At 46.6% G+C, this 20,236-nt stretch overlaps 1 protein-coding gene across 1 annotated transcript in view; it reads left to right on the top strand.

Annotated features, from left to right (window-relative positions):
• LOC137361459 (NACHT, LRR and PYD domains-containing protein 3-like) overlaps window positions 1-20,236 on the top strand; it is a 170,367-nt gene that overhangs the window by 116,656 nt on the left and 33,475 nt on the right. Inside the window, exon 5 of the mRNA XM_068026321.1 lies at window positions 8,438-10,211. Coding sequence (XP_067882422.1) covers window positions 8,438-10,211 — 1,774 coding nt within the window. The remainder of the gene's footprint in view (window positions 1-8,437; window positions 10,212-20,236) is intronic.

Raw genomic sequence — 20,236 nt, forward strand, 5'->3', positions numbered from 1 at the left:
GCAGGATTCTGATGCACTGTGAAACCCCATACACACCTGGAAGGATCCTGATACACTGTAAAACCCCCAACACGCCTGGCAGGATCCTGATACACTGTGAAACCTCATATACACCTGGCAGGATCCTGATGCACTGTGAAACCTCATATACACCTGGCAGGATCCTGATACACTGTGAAATCCCATACACACCTGGCAGGATCCTGATACACTGTGGAACCCCATACACACCTGGAAGGATCCTGATACACTGTGAATCCCCTTACACACCTGGAAGGATCCTGATACACTGGAAAACCCCAGACACAGCTGGCAGGATCCTGATACACTGTGAAACCCCAGACACACATGGCAGGATCCTGATACACTGTGATATCCCATACACACCTGGCAGGATCCTGATACCCCATAAACACCTGGCAGGATCCCGATACCCCATACACACCTTTCAGGATCTTGATACAGTGTGAAACCGCATACATTCCTGGCAGCATTCTGATGCACTGTGAAACCCCATACACGCCTGGCAGGATCCTGATACACTGTGAAACCCCATACACACCTGGCAGGATCCTGATACACTGTGAAACCCCAGACACACCTGGAAGGATCCTGATACTCTGTGAAACCCCATACACACCTGGCAGGATCCTGATACACTGCGAAACCCCATACACACCTGGCAGGATCCTGTTATACTGTGAAACCCCATACAAACCTGGCAGGATCCTGATAACCCATAAACACCTGGCAGGATCCTGATAACCCATAAACGCCTGGCAGGATTCTGAGCCACTGTGAAACCCCATACACACCTGGCAGGATCCTGATATACAGTGAAACCCCATACACACCTGGCAGGATCCTGATACCCCATAAACACCTGGCAGGATCCCGATATACTGTGAAACCCCATACACACCTGGAAGGATCCTGATACACTGTGAAACCCCATACACACCTGGCAGGATCCTGATACTCTGTGAAACCCCTTCACACCTGGCAGGATCCTGATACACTGTGAAACCGCATACACACCTGGCAGAATCCTGATACACTGTGAAACCCCATCCACAACTGGCAGGATCCTGATACACTGTGAAACCGCATACACACCTGGCAGGATCCTGATGCACCGTGAAACCGCAGACACACCTGGCAGGATCCTGATACACTGTGAAACCCCATACACACCTGGCAGGATCCTGATACACTGTGAAACCCCATACGCACCTGGCAGGATCCTGATATACAGTGAAACCCCATACACACCTGGCAGGATCCTGATACACTGTGGAACCCCATCCACACCTGGCAGGATCCTGATACACTGTGAAGCCCCATCCACACCTGGCAGGATCCTGATAACCCATAAACACCTGGCAGGATCCTGATAACCCATAAACGCCTGGCAGGATTCAGAGCCACTGTGAAACCCCATACACACCTGGCAGGATCCTGATATACAGTGAAACCCCATATACACCTGGCAGGATCCTGATACACTGTGAAACCCCATACAGACCTGACAGGATCCTGATACACTGTGAAACCCCATACACACCTGGCAGGATCCTGATATACAGTGATACCCCATACACACCTGGCAGGATCCTGATATACAGTGAAACCCCATACACACCTGGCAGGATCCTGATACCCCATAAACACCTGGCAGGATCCCGATACACTGTGATACCCCATAAACACCTGGCAGGATCCCGATACACTGTGAAATCCCATACACACCTGGCAGGATCCTGATAGACTGTGAAATCCCATACACACCTGGCAGGATCCTGATACACTGTGAAACCCCATAAACACCTGGCAGGATCCTGATACACTGTAAAACCCCATAAACACCTGGCAGGATCCTGATACACTGTGAAACCCCATACACACCTGGCAGGATCCTGATGCACTGTAAAGCCCCATACACTCCTGGCAGGATCCTGATACACTGTGAAACCCCATATACACCTGGCAGGATCCTGATACACTGTGAAACCCCATATACACCTGGCAAGATCCTGATACACTGTGAAACCCCATACACACCTGGCAGGATCCTGATACACTGTGATACCCCATACACACCTGGCAGGATCCTGATACACTGTGAAACCCCATACACACCTGGCAGGATCCTGATAGACTGTGAAATCCCATACACACCTGGCAGGATCCTGATACACTGTGAAACCCCATACACACCTGGCAGGATCCTGATACACTGTGAAACCCCATACACACCTGGCAGGATCCTGATAGACTGTGAAATCCCATACACACCTGGCAGGATCCTGATACACTGTGAAACCTCATACACACCTGGCAGGATCCTGATACACTGTGAAACCTCATACACACCTGGCATGATGGTGGTGGTTTGATACAGCTGAATGGCTTGTGAAGCCATTTCACAGGCCAGTTAAATTATTTTGGTTTGGAGTCCTAGTCTGATCTTTTAAGGACAGTAGATTTCATTCCCTATGGACTTTTGTGAACCAGATGGGTTTTTAGAACAATTCAGTTGTTTTGTTGTCAACTGTTACTGAAACTTGTGCTTCATTCCTGATGTGTTTAATTCGCTGAACTAAAATCCCCAGTTGGCATGGTTGTATATTAACTCATGTCTTTGGATCACGAGTGCAGGCATCTATATTACAAATCCAGTAACATAACCATGGTGCCACTGTACTCAAAACAGACAGATCATAAACAATCTTGTTTTCGTGTAGAGCCTTTCACGACCATCAGACGTCCCAAAGTGCTCTGCAGCCAGTGAAGTACTTTTGAAGCACAGTCACTGTTGTGATGTTGGAAACGTGGCAGCCAATTTGCACACAGTAAATTTCCTGAAACATTACAGAGTCATAACCCTACCGAGGGAGGCCATTTGGCCCGTTGTATCCATGCTGGCTCTTTGTAGAGCAATCCTGTTAGTCCCATTCCCTGACCGTATGCCAATTGCCTCTTAAGTTTACTTCCCTCAAGTCCCCCATCCGATTTCCTTTTGAAATCATTGATCGTCTCTGCTTCCGCCACCTTCGTAGGCAGTGAGTTCCAGGTCATTACCACTCGCTGAGTGAAAAAAGAAATCCTCACATTCCCCCATTCCCCCTGCATCTCTTGCCTGATACATTAAATCTGAGTACATGGTCTTGGGGACAGTCAGCTAATGGCAATAGCTTTTCTCTGTCTACCCTGTCCAAACCTGTCTATCAAATCTCCCCTCAATCTCCTTTTGTTCCAAGGAGAACAACCCCTGCTTCTCCAACCTGACCTTGTAGCTAAAATCCCTCCTCCCTGGAACCATTCTGGTAAATCTCCTCTGCACCCTCTCAAGGACCCTCACATCCTTCCTTAAGTTTGGTGACCAGAACTGGCTGCAATTACTCTAGTTGTTGTCTAACCAGTGCTTTATAAATATTCAGCATAGCTTCCCTGCTTTTGTACTCAATATCTCTATTTAAGAATCCCAAGATCCCACATGCTTTTCAATGTGATAATAACCAGATAATCTGCTTTTGTGATGTTGATTGAACAATAAATATTGGCCAAGACACTGGGCATAACTCCCCTGGTCATCTTCAAATGGTGCCATGGGATCTTGTACGTTCACCAGAGAGGGTAGATGGGCTTTGGTTTAATGTCTCATCAGAAAGACAGCCCCTCTGGCAGTGCAGCACTCCCTCAGTATTGCACTGGAGTGTCAGCTTGAATTTTATGCTCAAGTTCTGGAGTGGGACTCAAACCACAACCTTCTGACTCACAGGAAGTGAGCTACCAACTGAGCCACTGCTGATACCATTCACTATTGACCTGGGCACCAGATATAATCAGCCCAGTCGACCCTCAAAATGCTGATCACTAACACCTGGGAATTGTGCCACAATTGGGAGAGCTGTCCCACAGGCCAGTCAAAATACAGCCTGAAATAGTCATAGTTACATCATCATATATCTCAGCCAGTGGCCCAGATTCCTCCATCACAATCACTGGATATGTCCAGTCCCACCGACAGGACAGACCCATCACAGGTGGTGGCACAGTGTTACACAGTCAGGAGAGAGTGGCCCTGGGAACTCTCAACATTGACTCCAGATCCCTTGAATTCTCATGGCACCAGGTCACATATAGACAAGGAATTATCCTGCTGATTACCACCTACTGCCCTCCCTCAGCTGATGAATTACTGTTCCTCCATGTTGAATAAACACTGAGAAGAGATGGCACAGGATGTATTCTGAATGGGGCACTTCAGTGCAGCACCACTGCTGACCGAGCTGGCTCAGTCCTGAGGGATATAACTGCCAGACGGAGCCTGCGGCAGGTGGGAGAACCAACACCAGGTAAAATCCAGCTTGATATCGTCTTCACCAATCTACCTGTTGCAGATGCATCTGTTCATGACAGTAACCCAATTGAGGAATGTCTGTTGATGGTTTCAGGATGGGTGTAATTGACACCTCCTAGTCTGGAATGTATCCTTTTGTTCTTCACAGATAGTGAGACAGTTTGAATATACAGGCCAAGTCAGCCCAACCTTCGGCGGCCATTTTGCAGCACACTGTCCACTTTTCAAAAGGAATGGTCAGTTTTTATAAATGTTCAGTTTGCTTCTGTATTTCCATCCTTGCACTTCTCGTGAGTGTGACACCATGCAGCTGCTGCCCCTGTCCTTCAGCTGGTAGAAGTCGTGGGTTTGGAAGGTGCTGTCGACAGAGGCTTGGCGAGTTGCTGCAGTGCATCTGTATATGGTACACACTGCTGGTGGAGAGAGTGAATATTTAAGTTAGTGGTTAGGGTGCATATCGAGTAGACTGCTTTGTCCTGGATGGTGTCGAGCTGCTTGAGTGTTGTTGGAGCTGCACTCGTCCAGCGAAGTGGAGAGTATTCCATCACACTCCTGACTTTTGCTTTGTGGATGGTGGACAGGTTTTGGGAAGTCAGGAGGTGAGTTACTTGCCGCAGAATTCCTAGCCTCTGACCTGCTCTTGTAGCAACAGTATTTTTGTGGCTGGTCCGGTTAGGTTTCAGGTCAATGGTAACCCCAGGGTATTGAGGGTGGAGCAGGTTGGGGCGTGCGATGCTCAGTGATGGCAATGCCATTGAGTGTCATGGGGAAATGGTTAGATTCTCTTTTGTTGGAGATGGTCAAGGGCTCATGGTGTTGGGGTAATATATTAGCATGGATAGAGGACTGGTGAGCAGACAGGAAGCAGAGGGTGGGCATAAATGGGGCATTTTTGAATTGGCAGGCAGTGAATAGTGGGGTGCTGTAAGGATCAGTGCTGGAGCCTCAGTTATTTTCAGTGTATATGAATGACTTGGATGAAGAGACAGAGAAAAATATCACTAAATTTTCTGATACACAGTTCAGCTGTGGGGAGGACATAAAGAGGCTGCAAAGAGATATAGACAGGTTAAGTGAGTGGGCAACAGGATGGCAGATAGAGGATAATTTAATGCAGTGTGAAGTCGTTCACTTCGGTCGTAAAAATCGAAACACAGACTACTTTTCAAAAGTTATGAAACTGGTAAGGGTTGATGTTCAGAAAGACTTGGGGTACTCGTATAAGGAGTGCACAAAGTTAACATGCAGGTGCAGCAGGCTATTTGGAAGGCAAATGACATGTTCGCCTTTATTGCAAGGGGATTGGAGTACAGGAATAAAGAAGTCTTCCCAAATTTGTACTGGGATTTGGTGAGACTGCACCTGGAATACTGTGTGCAGTTTTGTACTCCACATTTAAGAAAGGATATACTTGCACTGGAGGCAGTGCAGTGAAGATTTACTAGAATGGTCCCCGGGAAAAGGGGGTCGTCGTATGATGAGAGGCTGAGTAAACTGGGCCTATATTCTCTAGTGTTTCGAAGAATGAGAGGTGATCTAATTGAGACTTGCAAGATTCTGAAAAGGGCTTGATCGGGTAGAAGCTGAGAGATTGTTTCTGCTGGTTGGGGAATCTAGAACGTGGGGACACAGTCTCAGGATAAGGGCTGATCATTCAAGGCTGAGATGAGATATTACTTCACTCAAAGTGTTGTGAATCATTGGACTTCTCTACCCCAGAGGGTTGTGGATGCTCCATCGTTGAATACATTTCAGGCTGGAATAGATAGATTTTTGGTCTCGCAGGGAATCAAGGGATATGGGGAGCAGGCGAGAAAGTGGAATTGAAGTCCAACATCAGACATGATCATATTGAATGTTAACAATATTATCATGGGCTGGTTCATCCGCAATATGTAGAATGGTGAGGAGAAGGCCAAGTAGATTTTCCCCTCTTGTTGGTTCTGTCACTACCTGCTGTAAGCTCAGTCTGGCAGCTATGTCCTTCAGGACACGGCCAACTCGGTCAGTAGTGGAGCTAGAGAGACAGTCTTGGTGATGGACATTGAAGTCTCCCATCCACAAACATTCTGTGCCCTTCCTACCCTCTGTACTTCTCCCATGTGATGTTCAATATGGGTGAGTAATGATTTGTGAGCTGTGGGAGGGCAGTCGGTAATAATCAGCAGAATGTTTCCTTGTCCATGGTTGATCTGATGCCCTGAGACTTCATGGGATCTTGAGTTATTTTTAGGGACTCTCATGGCCACCATCTCCTGACTCTGTACTACTGTGCTGCCACTTCAGGTGGGTATGGCCTGCCAGTCTGACAGGACGTAACCAGCGATGGTGATCGAGTCGTTTGGGACATTGGCTGAAAGGTATGATTCTGTGATGATGAATATCTCAGGCTGTTGCTTGTCTGGTCTGTGGGACAGTTCTCCCAGTTTTGGCACAAGATGTTGGTGAAGAGGAGTTTACAGGGTTGACTGGGCTGGGTATGTATGTGGTATCAGGAGCGTCGGTCGATTCCAGTTGTTTGTCAGAGTGCGGTGGATGCCGGAACATTGAGTAAATTTAAGGAGGAGATAGACAGATTTTGAATTAGTAATGGGTTGAAGGGTTATGGAGAATGGGTAGGAAAGTGGAGTTGAGGCTGAGATGAGATCAGCCGTGATCGTATTGAATGGCGGAGCAGGCTTGAGGGGCTGAATTGTCTACTCCTGCTCCTAGTTCTTATGTTCTTCTGCTGCCTACACTTTTTTGTACTGATCTGATAGAACTGAGTAACTTGCTCGGCCATTTCAGCCATTAGTTAACAGTCAACCACATTGTTGTGTGTCTGGAGTCAGCCAGAACCAGACTGGATAAGGACGGCAGATTTCGTTCCCAAAACGACATTGGTGAACTTGGTGGGTTTTCATGACAATCTGGTAGTTTTGGTGGACAACATTCTTGATCCTAGCTTTATTCCAGATCTATTTACTGAACAGAATTTACATTCCCCAGCTGCCATGGTTGTATATAAACTCATATCTCCAGATCAGTGGTCCAGGCCTCTGGCTTACTAGTCCAGTGACATAACTGTGTTACTCTACCCTTGGTGGAATGGAGATACCTCAGAGTTTTGCCAGGCTGGATGTGGTTACAGAGATCGGGAGGGTCCAGGCCATGGAGGCATTTGAAAACAGTGGGAATTTTTTTTTTTATTCATTCATGGGATGTGGGCGTCACTGGCTGGGCCAGCATTTATTGCCCATCCCTAATTGCCCTTGAGAAGGTGGTGGTGAGCTGCCTTCTTGAACCGCTGCAGTCCATTTGGGGTAGGTACACCCACAGTGCTGTTCGGAAGGGAGTTCCAGGATTTTGACCCAATGACAGTGAAGGAACGGCGATATAGTTCCAAGTCAGGATGGTGTGTGACTTGGAGGGGAACTTACAGGTGGTGGTGTTCCCATGCATTTGCTGCCCTTGTGCTTCTAGTTGGTAGAGGTCGCGGGTTTGGAAAGTGCTGTCTAAGGAGCCTTGGTGCATTGCTGCAGTGCATCTTGTAGATGGTACACACTGCTGCTATTGATATGTTGCCGAACTGAGAGCCAGTGTCCAGCCAGATAAACTGCTTATTGTCTGATACAATAACAGTGGGATTACTGACAATTCACAGCATAACCCACTTGTGTCCGATGTCAAATGTCCCGTTTCTGCAGAAGGTAAACACTGCTGATGGTTTTAAAAATTAATCTAATGGAATCTCTACTGTTGTATAAACAGGATCACGTGTGGATTTGTAATGAGATTTCTAATCGTACAGGGCAGGCCGGATCATGTTAACCATCAGAGGGAAAATATCACCTGTGTCGGCATCTCCATGTTCAGGAAATGTTAGAATCAAATCAGGATTTAAAACTTCTTTTCACCATTGTTCACCTTCAAGCAAAGTTTTCATTAACTGAGTTTTAATTTATACACACACCTCTATTGAAGCTTTGAATTAAATCTTGCAACATTTATTGAATAATAAAATGTTTTTCAGAAGTTGTTTTTATATCAATACAGCTAACATTGAAAACCACTTTCTGTCTGTTCTCATTGAAGATGTTCAACAGAAACACAAGGAAACACTCCGGGTACAAACTGAAACACTGAGAGTGAACACTATCCTAATAAAGGAGAAGGTTAAGATTTTCCAGCTGGTTGATCGATATGCTGAGCTAACGATCATTTCTACTGTTCGAGATCGGACACTTGTAGAACATGAACTGCTGGTAAGAGGCCGAGACCATGAAGAGTGGAGAGAGAAACTTCTCCGGAAAGAACTGGAAAAAATCCGACCTGATCAATTGTTCCAGAGCAGTTTTTCCAGGGTGGGATTTTTGCTTCAGAAAGTAAAGAGTTTATTCTGGAGATCCACTTCTGGGAGTTCAGCAGCAGTGAGTGGAGTCCCGGGGATTGGAAAAACAACAATGGTACAAAAGATTGTTTATGACTGGGCCACTTGGAAAATATACCAAAACTTTCAATTTGTTTTCAGTTTTAAATTCCAGGATTTGAATACTATTAACTGTAGAATAAACCTGAGGAATCTGATACTGGATCTGGATCCTTACTTTGGGAATGTTCTGGGAGAGCTCTGGAAGAATCCAGAGGGATTACTGTTTATATTTGATGGTTTGGATGAATTCAAGGACACGATCGATTTTACTGACAATCGAAGAAATACAGAACCTCAGTACATGTGCACAGATCCCGAATGCTGGTGTGAAGTGTCTGACATTGTGTACAGTTTAATACAACACAAGCTGCTCCCAGGATGTTCAGTGTTAGTGACCAGTCGTCCCACTGCATTACATTTATTGGAAAAGGCTGAGATCAGTGTCTGGGCTGAAATCCTGGGATTTGTTGGTGATGAACGGAAGGACTATTTCAACAAGTTTTTTGAAGATCAGACGGTGGCAGCAGCTGTTTTCAAACACGTGGAGGAGAACGAGATCCTGTACACCATGTGCTACAACCCTTCCTACTGCTGGATCCTCTGTCTGTCACTGGGTCCCTTCTTTACACAAAGAGACAGGAAACAGCAGCAAGTTCCCAAGACCATCACCCAGCTATATTCCTACTATATTTACAACATCCTGAAAAACCATGGCCGAGAGATTGAAAACCCCCGTGATGTGTTACTGAAGATCGGTGAGGTGGCCTTCACAGGAGTCTCCAGGAAGAAGATTGTGTTTAGAGATGGAGATTTGATCGAGTACAATCTGCAACCTTCCCAGTTCCTGTCTGGATTCCTGATGGAACTTTTGGAGAGAGATGATTCTGTCCAGAGTGTGGTTTACACATTCCCGCACCTCACCATCCAAGAGTTTGTAGCCGCACTCGCACAATTCCTGTCTCCAAATCCCGGGGACATCCGGAAACTCCTCAGTGATGCCCGCAGGATGAAGGATGGAAGATTTGAGATATTTCTGCGTTTTGATGCTGGTCTCTCCTCCCCACAGGCAGCTCGACCCCTGGAGGAGTTTCTGGGTCCATTTCCTCATCAAACAACCTGTCAAGTGATTGACTGGGTGAAGGAGACGGTTAAAGGACAGATTGGAAACACAGAGAGTGAAACTGGTAAATGGAAGCTCCTGAACACATTGCACCATCTGTTTGAGTCTCAGAATAAAGCTCTGGTTCAGGACACAGTGGGATCTGTGGACACACTTACATTTAATAGATTGCAACTGACCCCAATTGACTGTGCGGTCCTGTCTCACGTTATTGGTCTCTGTGATACCATGAAAAACATTGATCTAAATGACTGCACCATTCAGTGTGAAGGACTCCAGCGGCTGGGACCCGTATTGCACAAATGCCAGGAGTTGAGGTAACTGTTTATTTGTCTCTAACTGTTGAACAGTCACAGATTGTGTTGTTGCTCCGTAATGAAGGGAAAGAAACCGTTCTGTTGACCCTCAAACTCGGGTGTCAACTGACGTGGCAGACAAAAGACACCTGCACAAGATACTTCGTATAAACACCTTTATTGTTACTTAAATCACTTAGCTACTTGTTATTTCACTTGTTAAACGACTTGTTACTATAAATCACAAGACTCACGGCTTGGACTTCAATACGACCCGTTGTGAGGTGAGGTGATCAGTCTCCCTCTGATGGGATCTCTTCACTGAAGTGGACTCAGGGTTCCCTTTCCGTGATGGTCCTGCAGGTCTTCTCCTTTCGGGGCTCCTAGCCTCCCCTTCTTGTCCAGTTTCTCCCAGCATCGTGAATGTTCTTTGTCACGTACACTCAGGACCTGGAGTCGCCTGTCTGCTTAGTTTTAAAATCAAAATACATCTGCTGGCCTTCCTTCTTATCTGTAACCTTGCCTCACAGCATCCCACAGTCTCATTGAATGTTTTATCACCCACTGCCTAGCAGGCTGGAAAAGACTTTACCTGCTTCACAGCTCCTTCTCCTTGTGGAAAGCTGGCAACTTTTCCCATCATACCTTGCACAGTTTTAGCTGTTAACCTTCGGCTGCAGTTCAGTTAAACCAGAGAGAAACAGATTTGACACAACAATGATAAATAATAAAAGGATTGTTTAGTTTTACCATCAGGACTGGAAAATCTAAAATGGATCCTTGTGAACCGTCAGGGATTTTACAATCTGTATGGAATCAGTAAATACAGGTCACTGAAAGGGTCTGATAATTTAATTACAATAAATCATCATTAATAAGGCTGGACAGCAGAATGAAAATATATAATATAAACCAGCAGTCCAGAAAATTAATGTCAAATATTTTCCACATCCACCATTTTAACTAGAAACAGGACAGAAACCTGAGTTTAAATAATTAACATTAGATATTTAATCCAATCCCATGCAGGATGTGTATGTCGAGGGAGACGTTCCCTGGATTGGGAGTATTGGGGAAGCAGGAATTATTTTAGCTGTAAATGTTCAGAATTATTCACAGTCCTGAACATTAAGTAAAGAGTGACATTTGGGAGGTTAAACTTGCTGATAAAAAGGCTCCAATCTAACATGTTATGGGTATTAACCCCAGAGTACAGACACACACCGGTCAGCGGTGGGGCCTCACAGCAGCAGGTCCTGGGGAAAAACCTGGGCCTGAACCCAGGGATTTCCCATAATCTGTCCCCTGTGCATGAGGCCCCAATCGGCAAGGGAACTCCCAAAGATTCCCCAAGAACTGTTGGACCAGTTAACGTTTGAAATAAATGCAGTGCCAGTTTATTGGGGAATAAAGTGAGTGACTCCCCTCCCCTGTAAAATAGGAGCACAGGCACATTTAAAACTTACAATGGGACAGAATCAATTCTCCTTGTTACACAAAATCCTGGGGAATGGATTTTACAGCGGCAGTTAGCACCATTTCACAATATAACTCACCCCAGGTATTGCTCCTTCTTTGGCCTCCTTATCTCGAGAGACAATGGGTAAGCACCTGGAGGTGGTCAGTGGTTTGTGAAGCAGCGCCTGGAGTGGCTATAAAGGTCAATTCTGGAGTGACAGGCTCTTCCACAGGTGCTGCAGAGAAATTTGTTTGACGGGGCTGTTACACAGTTGGCTCTCCCCTTGCGCCTCTGTCTTTTTTCCTGCCAACTACTAAGTCTCTTCGACTCGCCACACTTTAGCCCCGCCTTTATGGCTGCCTGCCAGCTCTGGCGAACGATGGCAACTGACTCCCACAACATGTGATCAATGTCACAGGACTTCATGTCGCATTTGCAGATGTCTTTAAAGCGGAGACATGGACTGCCGATGGGTCTGATACCAGTGGCGAGCTCGCTGTGCGATGTGTCTTTGGGGATCCTGCCATCTTCCATGCGGCTCACATGACCAAGCCATCTCAAGCACTGCTGACTCAGTAGTGTGTATAAGCTAGGGATGTTGGCCGCCTCGAGGACTTCTGTGTTGGAGATACGGTCCTGCCACCTGATGCCAAGTATTCTCCGAAGGCAGCGAAGATGGAATGAATTGAGACGTCGCTCTTGGCTGACATACGTTGTCCAGGCCTCGCTGCCATAGAGCAAGGTACTGAGGACACAGGCTTGATACACTCGGACTTTTGTGTTCCGTGTCAGTGCGCCATTTTCCCACACTCTCTTGGCCAGTCTGGACATAGCAGTGGAAGCCTTTCCCATGCACTTGTTGATTTCTGCATCGAGAGACAGGTTACTGGTGATAGTTGAGCCTAGGTAGGTATTATACAGATTGATATACTGTACAGAGTAAAAAGTACAGGAAATCACCGTTTTATCAATTAATTCAGGGGAAATCACCCCATTCCCATAAAATCCAGGATTTAAGAAGTGACAGAAATGAAACCATTTCCCCCAAACATGACGAGGCTGGTCACTAATCTCCAGGAGAGTAATTCTGATCATCAGGTAATGAGACCAGACTGAGGGACAGTTGAAGACTTCACACAGCCAGTACTGTATTACATCGGATATACAGCACAGAAACAGGCCATTCGGCCCAACCAGTCCATGCAGGCATTTATGCTGCACTCGAGCCTCGTCCCGTCTTTCCTCATCTAATTCTATCAACATAACTCTCTATTGTCTTCTCTCTCATCTGATTATCTAACCTCCCCTTCAATGTATATAAACTATTCACCACAAACACCTACTGTGGTAGCAGGTTCCACATTCTCATTAGAGACTCTTTCTGCTACAGAAGGAGGCCATTTGACCCATTGAGTTTTTTAAAATTCATTCATGGGATGTGGGCGTCACAGGCCAGGCCAGCATTTATTGCCCATCCCTAATTGCCCTAACTGAGTGGCTTGCTAGGCCATTTCAGAGGGCATGTAAGAGTCAACCACATTGCTGTAGGTCTGGAGTCACATGTAGGCCAGACCAGGTAAGGACAGCAGATTTCCTTCCCTAAAGGACATTAGTGAACCAGATGGGTTTTTACAACAATCGACAATGGTTTCTTGGCCATCATTAGACTAGCTTTTTAATTCCAGATTTATTAATTGAATTCAAATTCCACCTTCTGCTGTGGTGGGATTTGAACCCATGTCCCCAGAGCAATATCCTGGGTCTCTGGGTTACTAGTCCAGTGACAATACCACTACGCCACCGCCTCCCCATGACAGCTCTCTCTATTGCGGTTCACTCAGTCCCCTGCTCTATCCCCATAGCCCTGCATGTTTGTTTCCCTGAAGTGCCGATCCAATTCTCTTTTGAAATCATTGATCATCTCCACTTCCACCACCACCATCGGCAGTGAGTTCCAAGTCATTCCTACTCATTAATGGCCCTGGAAATAGTGGATGTATTGGTGGTCATTTTCCAAAATTCTATAGACTCTGGAGCAGTTCGTGCAGATTGGAGGGTGACAAATGTACCCCCGCAATTTAAACAAAGAGAGAGAGAAAAAACAGGGAATTACAGACCAGTTAGCCTTACATCAGTAGTAGGGAAAATGCTAGAGTCTATAATAAAAGATGTGGTAACAGAACACCTGGAAAGCATAAACGGGATTGGACAAAGTCAGCATTGGTTGACAAAAGGGAAATCATGCTCAACAAACTTAGTGGAGTTTTTTGAGGATGTAACTAGCAGAATAAATAAGGGAGAACCAGTGGATGTGGTGTATTTGGATTTTCAGAAGGCTTTTGATAAGGTCCCACATAAGAGGTTAGTGTGCAAAATTATAGCACATGGGATTGGGGATAATATACTGGCATGGATTGAGAATTGGTTGACAGACAGGAAACAGAGAGTAGGATTAAACAGGTCTTATTCCGGGTTGCAGGCACTGACTAGTGGGGTACCGCAGGGATCAGTGCTTGGGCCCCAGCTATTCAATATATATATATTAATGACTTGTTTGAGGAAACTAAATGTAACATTTCCAAGTTTGCAGACAACACAATGTTGGGGGGGGGGGAATGTGAGCTCTGAGGACGATCCAAAGAGACTGCAATGTGATTTGGACAAGTTGGGTGAGTGGGCAAATGCATGGCAGTTGCAGTATAACGTGGATAAATATAAGGTTATCCACTTTGGTTGTAAAAACAGAAAGGCAGATTATTTGAATGGTGGTAGATTGGGGAAGGGGGGAGGTGCAACGAGAACTGGGTGTCCTTGTAAACCAGTTGCTGAAAGCAAGCAGTTAGGAAGGCGACTGGTATGTTGGCTTTCATTGCAAGAGGATTTGAGTACAGGAGCAAGGATGTCTTACTGCAGTTATACAGGGCCTTGGTGAGACCACATCTGCAGTATTGTGTGCAGTTTTGGTCTTATCTGAGGAAGGATGCTTTTGCCATGGAGGAAGTGCAAAGAAGATTTACTAGGCTGATTCCTGGGATGGCAGGATTGACATATGAGGAGAGATTGGGTCAACTAGGCCTATATTCACTAGAGTTCAGAAGAATGAGAGGGGATCTCATAGAAACCTATAAAATTCTAACAGGACTAGACAGGCTAGATGCAGGGAGGATGTTCCCGATGGCTGGGGAGTCCAGAACCAGGGGTCACAGTCTCAGGATACGGGGTAAGCCATTTAGAACCAAGATGAGGAGAAATTTCTTCACTCAGAGGATGGTGAACCTGTGGAATTCTCTACTGCAGAAGGCAGTGGAGGCCAAGTCATTAAATATAGTCAAGAAGGAGATAGATATATTAGTGCCAAAGGGATCAAGGAATATGGGGAGAAAGCGGGAACAGAGTACTGAATTAGACAATCAGCCATGATCTTTTTTGAGTTGGGAGCAGGGCTGAATGGTCGAATGGCCTACTCCTCCTATTTTCTGTTTCTCACTGTAAAAAAAAAGTAACCCCTCATGTATGTTTGCTCAAAAACTTAAACTTTTTACCAGTCCTTGTACCATCAACTGATGGGAACAAATTTTCTTTGTCTCCCTTATTTAAACCTGTCATAATCTTGTACATCTCTATCAGATCCCCTCTCAACCTTCTTTTCTCCAGGGCATTTTACCAGCAGTGGGAACCTCAGTGGCACTGCCACCCACCGGGCAGCAAATTGAGTCAATTAAGTGCCCAATGAAGAGGCACCTCCCACCCTCACTGATATGGGGAGAGTGCCAGGTAAATCAAAGAACAAAGAAGAAAAGAACAAAGAAAATTACAGCACAGGAACAGGCCCTTCGGCCCTCCAAGCCTACGCCGATCCAGATCCTCTATCTAAACCTGTCGCCTATTTTCTAAGGGTCTGTATCTCTTTACTTCCTGCCCATTCATGTATCTGTCTAGATACATCTTAAAAGACGCTATCGTGCCCGCGTCTACCACCTCCGCTGGCAACGCGTTCCAGGCACCCACCACCCTCTGCGTAAAGAACTTTCCACGCATATCCCCCCTAAACTTTTCCCCTTTCACTTTGAACTCGTGTCCCCTAGTAATTGAATCCCCCACTCTGGGAAAAAGCTTCTTGCTATCCAACCTGTCTATACCTCTCATGATTTTGTACACCTCAATCAGGTCCCCCGTCAACCTCCGTCTTTCTAATGAAAATAATCCTAATCTACTCAACCTCTCTTCATAGCTAGCGCCCTCCATACCAGGCAACATCCTGGTGAACCTCCTCTGCACCCTCTCCAAAGCATCCACATCCTTTTGGTAATGTGGCTTTAGTTGCCAATCATGCCCTTCCCTTAACCAAGTCTCAGTAATAGCAATAACATCATACTCCCAGGTACTAATCCAAGCCCTAAGTTCATCTGCCTTACCTACTACTCTTCTTGCATTAAAACAAATGCACCTCAGACCACCAGTCCCTTTGCGTTCATCATCTGCTCCCTGCCTACTCTTCCCCTTAGTCACGCTGACTTCATTATCTAGTTCCTTACAGTCTTTAGTTACTACCTCCTTACTGTCCACTGACCTCATTTGGTTCCCATCCCCCTGCCACATTACTTTAAACCCTCCCCAACAGCGTTAGCAAAAGCACCCCCAAGGACATTGGTTCCAGTCCGGCCCAGGTGTAGACCGTCCAATTTGTAATAGTCCCACCTCCCCCAGAACCGGTCCCAATGTCCCAAAAATCTGAACCCCTCCCTCCTGCACCATCTCTCAAGCCACGCATTCATCCTGACTATTCTTTCATTTCTACTCTGACTATCACGTGGCACTGGTAGCAATCCTGAGATTACTACCTCTGAGGTCCTACTTTTTAACTTGGCTCCTAACTCCCTAAATTCTGCTTGTAGGACCTCATCCTGTTTTTTACCTATATCATTGGTGCCTATGTGCACAACGACAACTGGCTGTTCACCCTCCCCCTTCAGAATGTTCTGCAGCCGATCTGAGACATCCCTGACCTGTGCACCTGGGAGGCAACATACCATTCGGGAGTCTCGTTTTCGACCACAGAACCGCCTATCTACTCCCCTGACAATCGAATCCCCTATGACTATAGCCCTTCCACTCTTTTTTCCCGCCCTTCTGAACAGCAGAGCCAGCCACGGTGCCATGAACCTGGCTACTGCTGCCTTCCCCTGGTGAGCCATCTCCCTCAACAGTATCCAAAACGGTATACCTGTTGTGGAGGGAGATGACACCTGCGCTGCCTTCCTGCTCTTCCTCTGCCTTTTGGTCACCCATTCCCTTTCACCCTCAGCAATCCTAATCTGCGGTGTGACCAATTCGCTAAACGTGCTATCCACGACTTCCTCAGCATCGTGGATGCTCCAAAGTGAGTCCATCCGCAGCTCCAGAGCCGTCATGCGGTCTAACAAGAGCTGCAGCTGGACACACTTCCTGCACATGAAGGAGTCAGGGACATCGGCCCAAATGTATAGGGTTTTACTTACCCAGCAGCCCCTTGGTCCGCCGAAAACAAAAGGAAATTAAGTTTAAGCTGAAACTGACCTTCCCAGCTGCTCACTCGCTCGCACTCTCTGCTCCCGAATAAGCTGCTGCAATGAAAAATCCTCCTTTATGGCTGCTCCTTGGTCCATGAAGAGGCCTCCTGCTCACAATGGTCACCCTCGTGGCTACAGCACCAACGATTGAAGAGGAATTTCCCTCTCCTCCCGATCACTGAGGTTTGCCTGCCTGGCTCGGGCAGAGTTTGAATTGGCTGCTGCTGTTGAAATGCTGCCACAGAGTCCAGCTGCCCATCGGCATGGGGTCAGGTCGCGCCACCCATCGGCACGGGGTCAGGTCGCGCCACCCATCGGCACGGGGTCAGATCCCACCACCCACCGGCACGGGGTCAGGTCCCACCACCCACTGGCACGGGGTCAGGTCCCACCACCCACTGGCATGGGGTCAGGTCCCGCCACCCATCGACACGGGGTCAGGTCCCGCCACCCATCGACACGGGGTCAGGTCCCACCACCCACCGGTACGGGGTCAGGTCCCACCACCCACCGGCACGTGGTCAGGTCCCGCTACCCATTGACACGTGGTCAGGTCCCGCTACCCATCGACACGGGGTCAGGTCACGCCACCCATCGACACGGGGTCAGGTCCCGCCACCCACCGGCACGGGATCAGGTCCCGCCACCCACCAGCACGGGATCAGGTCCCGCCACCCACCGGCACTGGATCAGGTCCCGCCACCCACCGGCACTGGATCAGGTCCCGCCACCCATCGGCACGGGATCAGGTCCCGCCACCCATCGGCACGGGATCAGGTCCCGCCACCCACTGGCGTCCCACTTTCAGTCCTGGCGGCAGGATTTCTTCGCTGCTGATAAAAATTCAGTCCCATTTCTCCATCGACATCCCGTGTGGTTTTCTGTTGAATTGTTTTCGTGATCACCTAATGAACTGTCTACTCGAACTTGCTAAAATCCTGGTTTTATAATCTTGCTGGAAAAATACAGTTTATACTTTTCCATACACTTTACCTCTTTCTCATAGTTTCAAACAGATTGTTACTACAACATCTGATGCTGACAAGAGCTTCTCACAGATTTTCAAAACCTTGCGACTGTCTTATCTTTAACTTTCTAGACAGTCTGCTGAATAAGACGTTTTGAATGCAGTCACCCTTACCATCATGCTGTTGATCAGTCCATTTAACAGTTCCTTTGTTAAATTAATATCCTGAAACAAACTCAGATCTTTTAGCAGGTAATTATTCCTTAAAACTGGCATCGAAAAATCCAAAATCCTTCAGGTGTTTGGATTCCCAGCTCAGGTTTGTGCAGTGATTGGTGGACCAGACCAGGAATGTATGTGATCATAGAACCACAGAAAAATTACAGCACAGAAGGAGGCCATTAAACCCGTCATGTCCCTGCCGGCCAAAAACTATCCTCCCAATTTAATTTCACATTTCAGCAACTGGTCCATAGCCCCACAGGTTACAGCACTTCAGGTACATGTCCAGGTACGTTTTAAAAGAATTGAGTGTTTCTGCCTCCACCACCATTCCTGGCAGTGAATTCCAGACACCCACCACCCTCTGGGTGAAAACAGTTTTCCTCATGTCCCTCTAATCCTTCTACCAATCACTTAAATCTGTGCTCCCTGGTAATTGACCTCTGCGCTAGTGGAAACAGGTCCTTCCTGTCTGCTCTATCGAGGCCCCTCATGATTTTGTACACCTCAATTAAATCACCCCTCAGCCTTCTTTGTTCTAAGGAAAACAACCCTAGCCTATCCAATCTTTCCTCAAAGCTGTAACTTTCAAGCCATGACAGCATTCTAGTAAATCTCTTCTGTTCTCTCTCCACAGCAATTATGTCCTTCCTGTAATGTAGTGACCAGAACTGTATACAATACTCCAACTGTGGCTGAAACAGCATTTTGTGCAGTTCCAGCATTATTTTCCTGCTGTTTAATTGTATACCTTTCCCAATAAAGGAAAGCATTCCATCTGTCTTCTTCACCACTTGATCTACCTGTCCTGCCACCTTCAGGGACCTGTGGACATGCAATTCTTGTATCCCTCTCAATATCCTCCCGTTTATTGTGTATTCCCTCGCTTTATTTACCTTCCCCAAGTGCATTACCTCACGCTTCTCCGGATTGAATTCCATTTGTCACTTTTCCACCCACTGAACCAAACCATTGATATCATTCTGGAGTCTACAGCTATCCTCTTCACTATCAACTACACGACCAATTTTTGTGTCATTGGCAAATTTCCCCATCATGCCTCCCACATTTAAGTCCAAATCATTAATCTCTACCACAAACAGCAAGCGACCAACACTGAGCACTGTGGAACACCACTGGAAACAGCTTACCATTCACAAAAGCATCTGTCCACTACTACACTTTGCTTCCTGTCATTGAGCCAATTTTGGATCCAACCTGCCACATTCCCCTTTATCCCATGGGCTTTCATTTTACTGACCAGTCTGTCATGCAGGACCTTATCAAATGTCTTACTAAAATCCATATAAATCTCCTTGTTACTTCCTCAAAGAATTCAATTAAGTTAGTGAGACATGACCTTCCCTTAGCAATTCCATGCTGACTATCCCTGATCTGAGTGGCAGTTTATCCTGTCCTTCAGAATTGATTCTAATAATTTACCCACCACCGAGGTCAGACTGAGTGGTCTATAATTATCAGGCCGACCCCTCGCACCCTTTTTAAACAATGGTGTAACGTTCGCAGACCTCCAGTCGTCAGGCACCTCGCCCGTATCCAGTGCGGATTTGAAGATGATCCTCAGTGCATCAGCTATTTCCTACCTGTCTTCCTTTAACAACCCGGGATACAATCCATCCGGCCCTGGTGAAGGATATTTACTTTCACCTTCTCTTGACACCAACATACCTCGTCCTCATTTGCAGCCATGTTCCAGAGACCTGGGGAACTACTTTGGTTCAATTGACAACCTCCCTTCATGCAGCTGCCGACTGTGCTTTTACTGAAGGGTGACACTCAATCTCAAGTAGAACCATCCTCCTTTAGTGCACTTCCTGCATGAACTCCA

This window comes from Heterodontus francisci, unplaced genomic scaffold, assembly GCF_036365525.1.
Source record: "Heterodontus francisci isolate sHetFra1 unplaced genomic scaffold, sHetFra1.hap1 HAP1_SCAFFOLD_106, whole genome shotgun sequence".
Lineage (NCBI taxonomy): Eukaryota > Metazoa > Chordata > Chondrichthyes > Heterodontiformes > Heterodontidae > Heterodontus > Heterodontus francisci.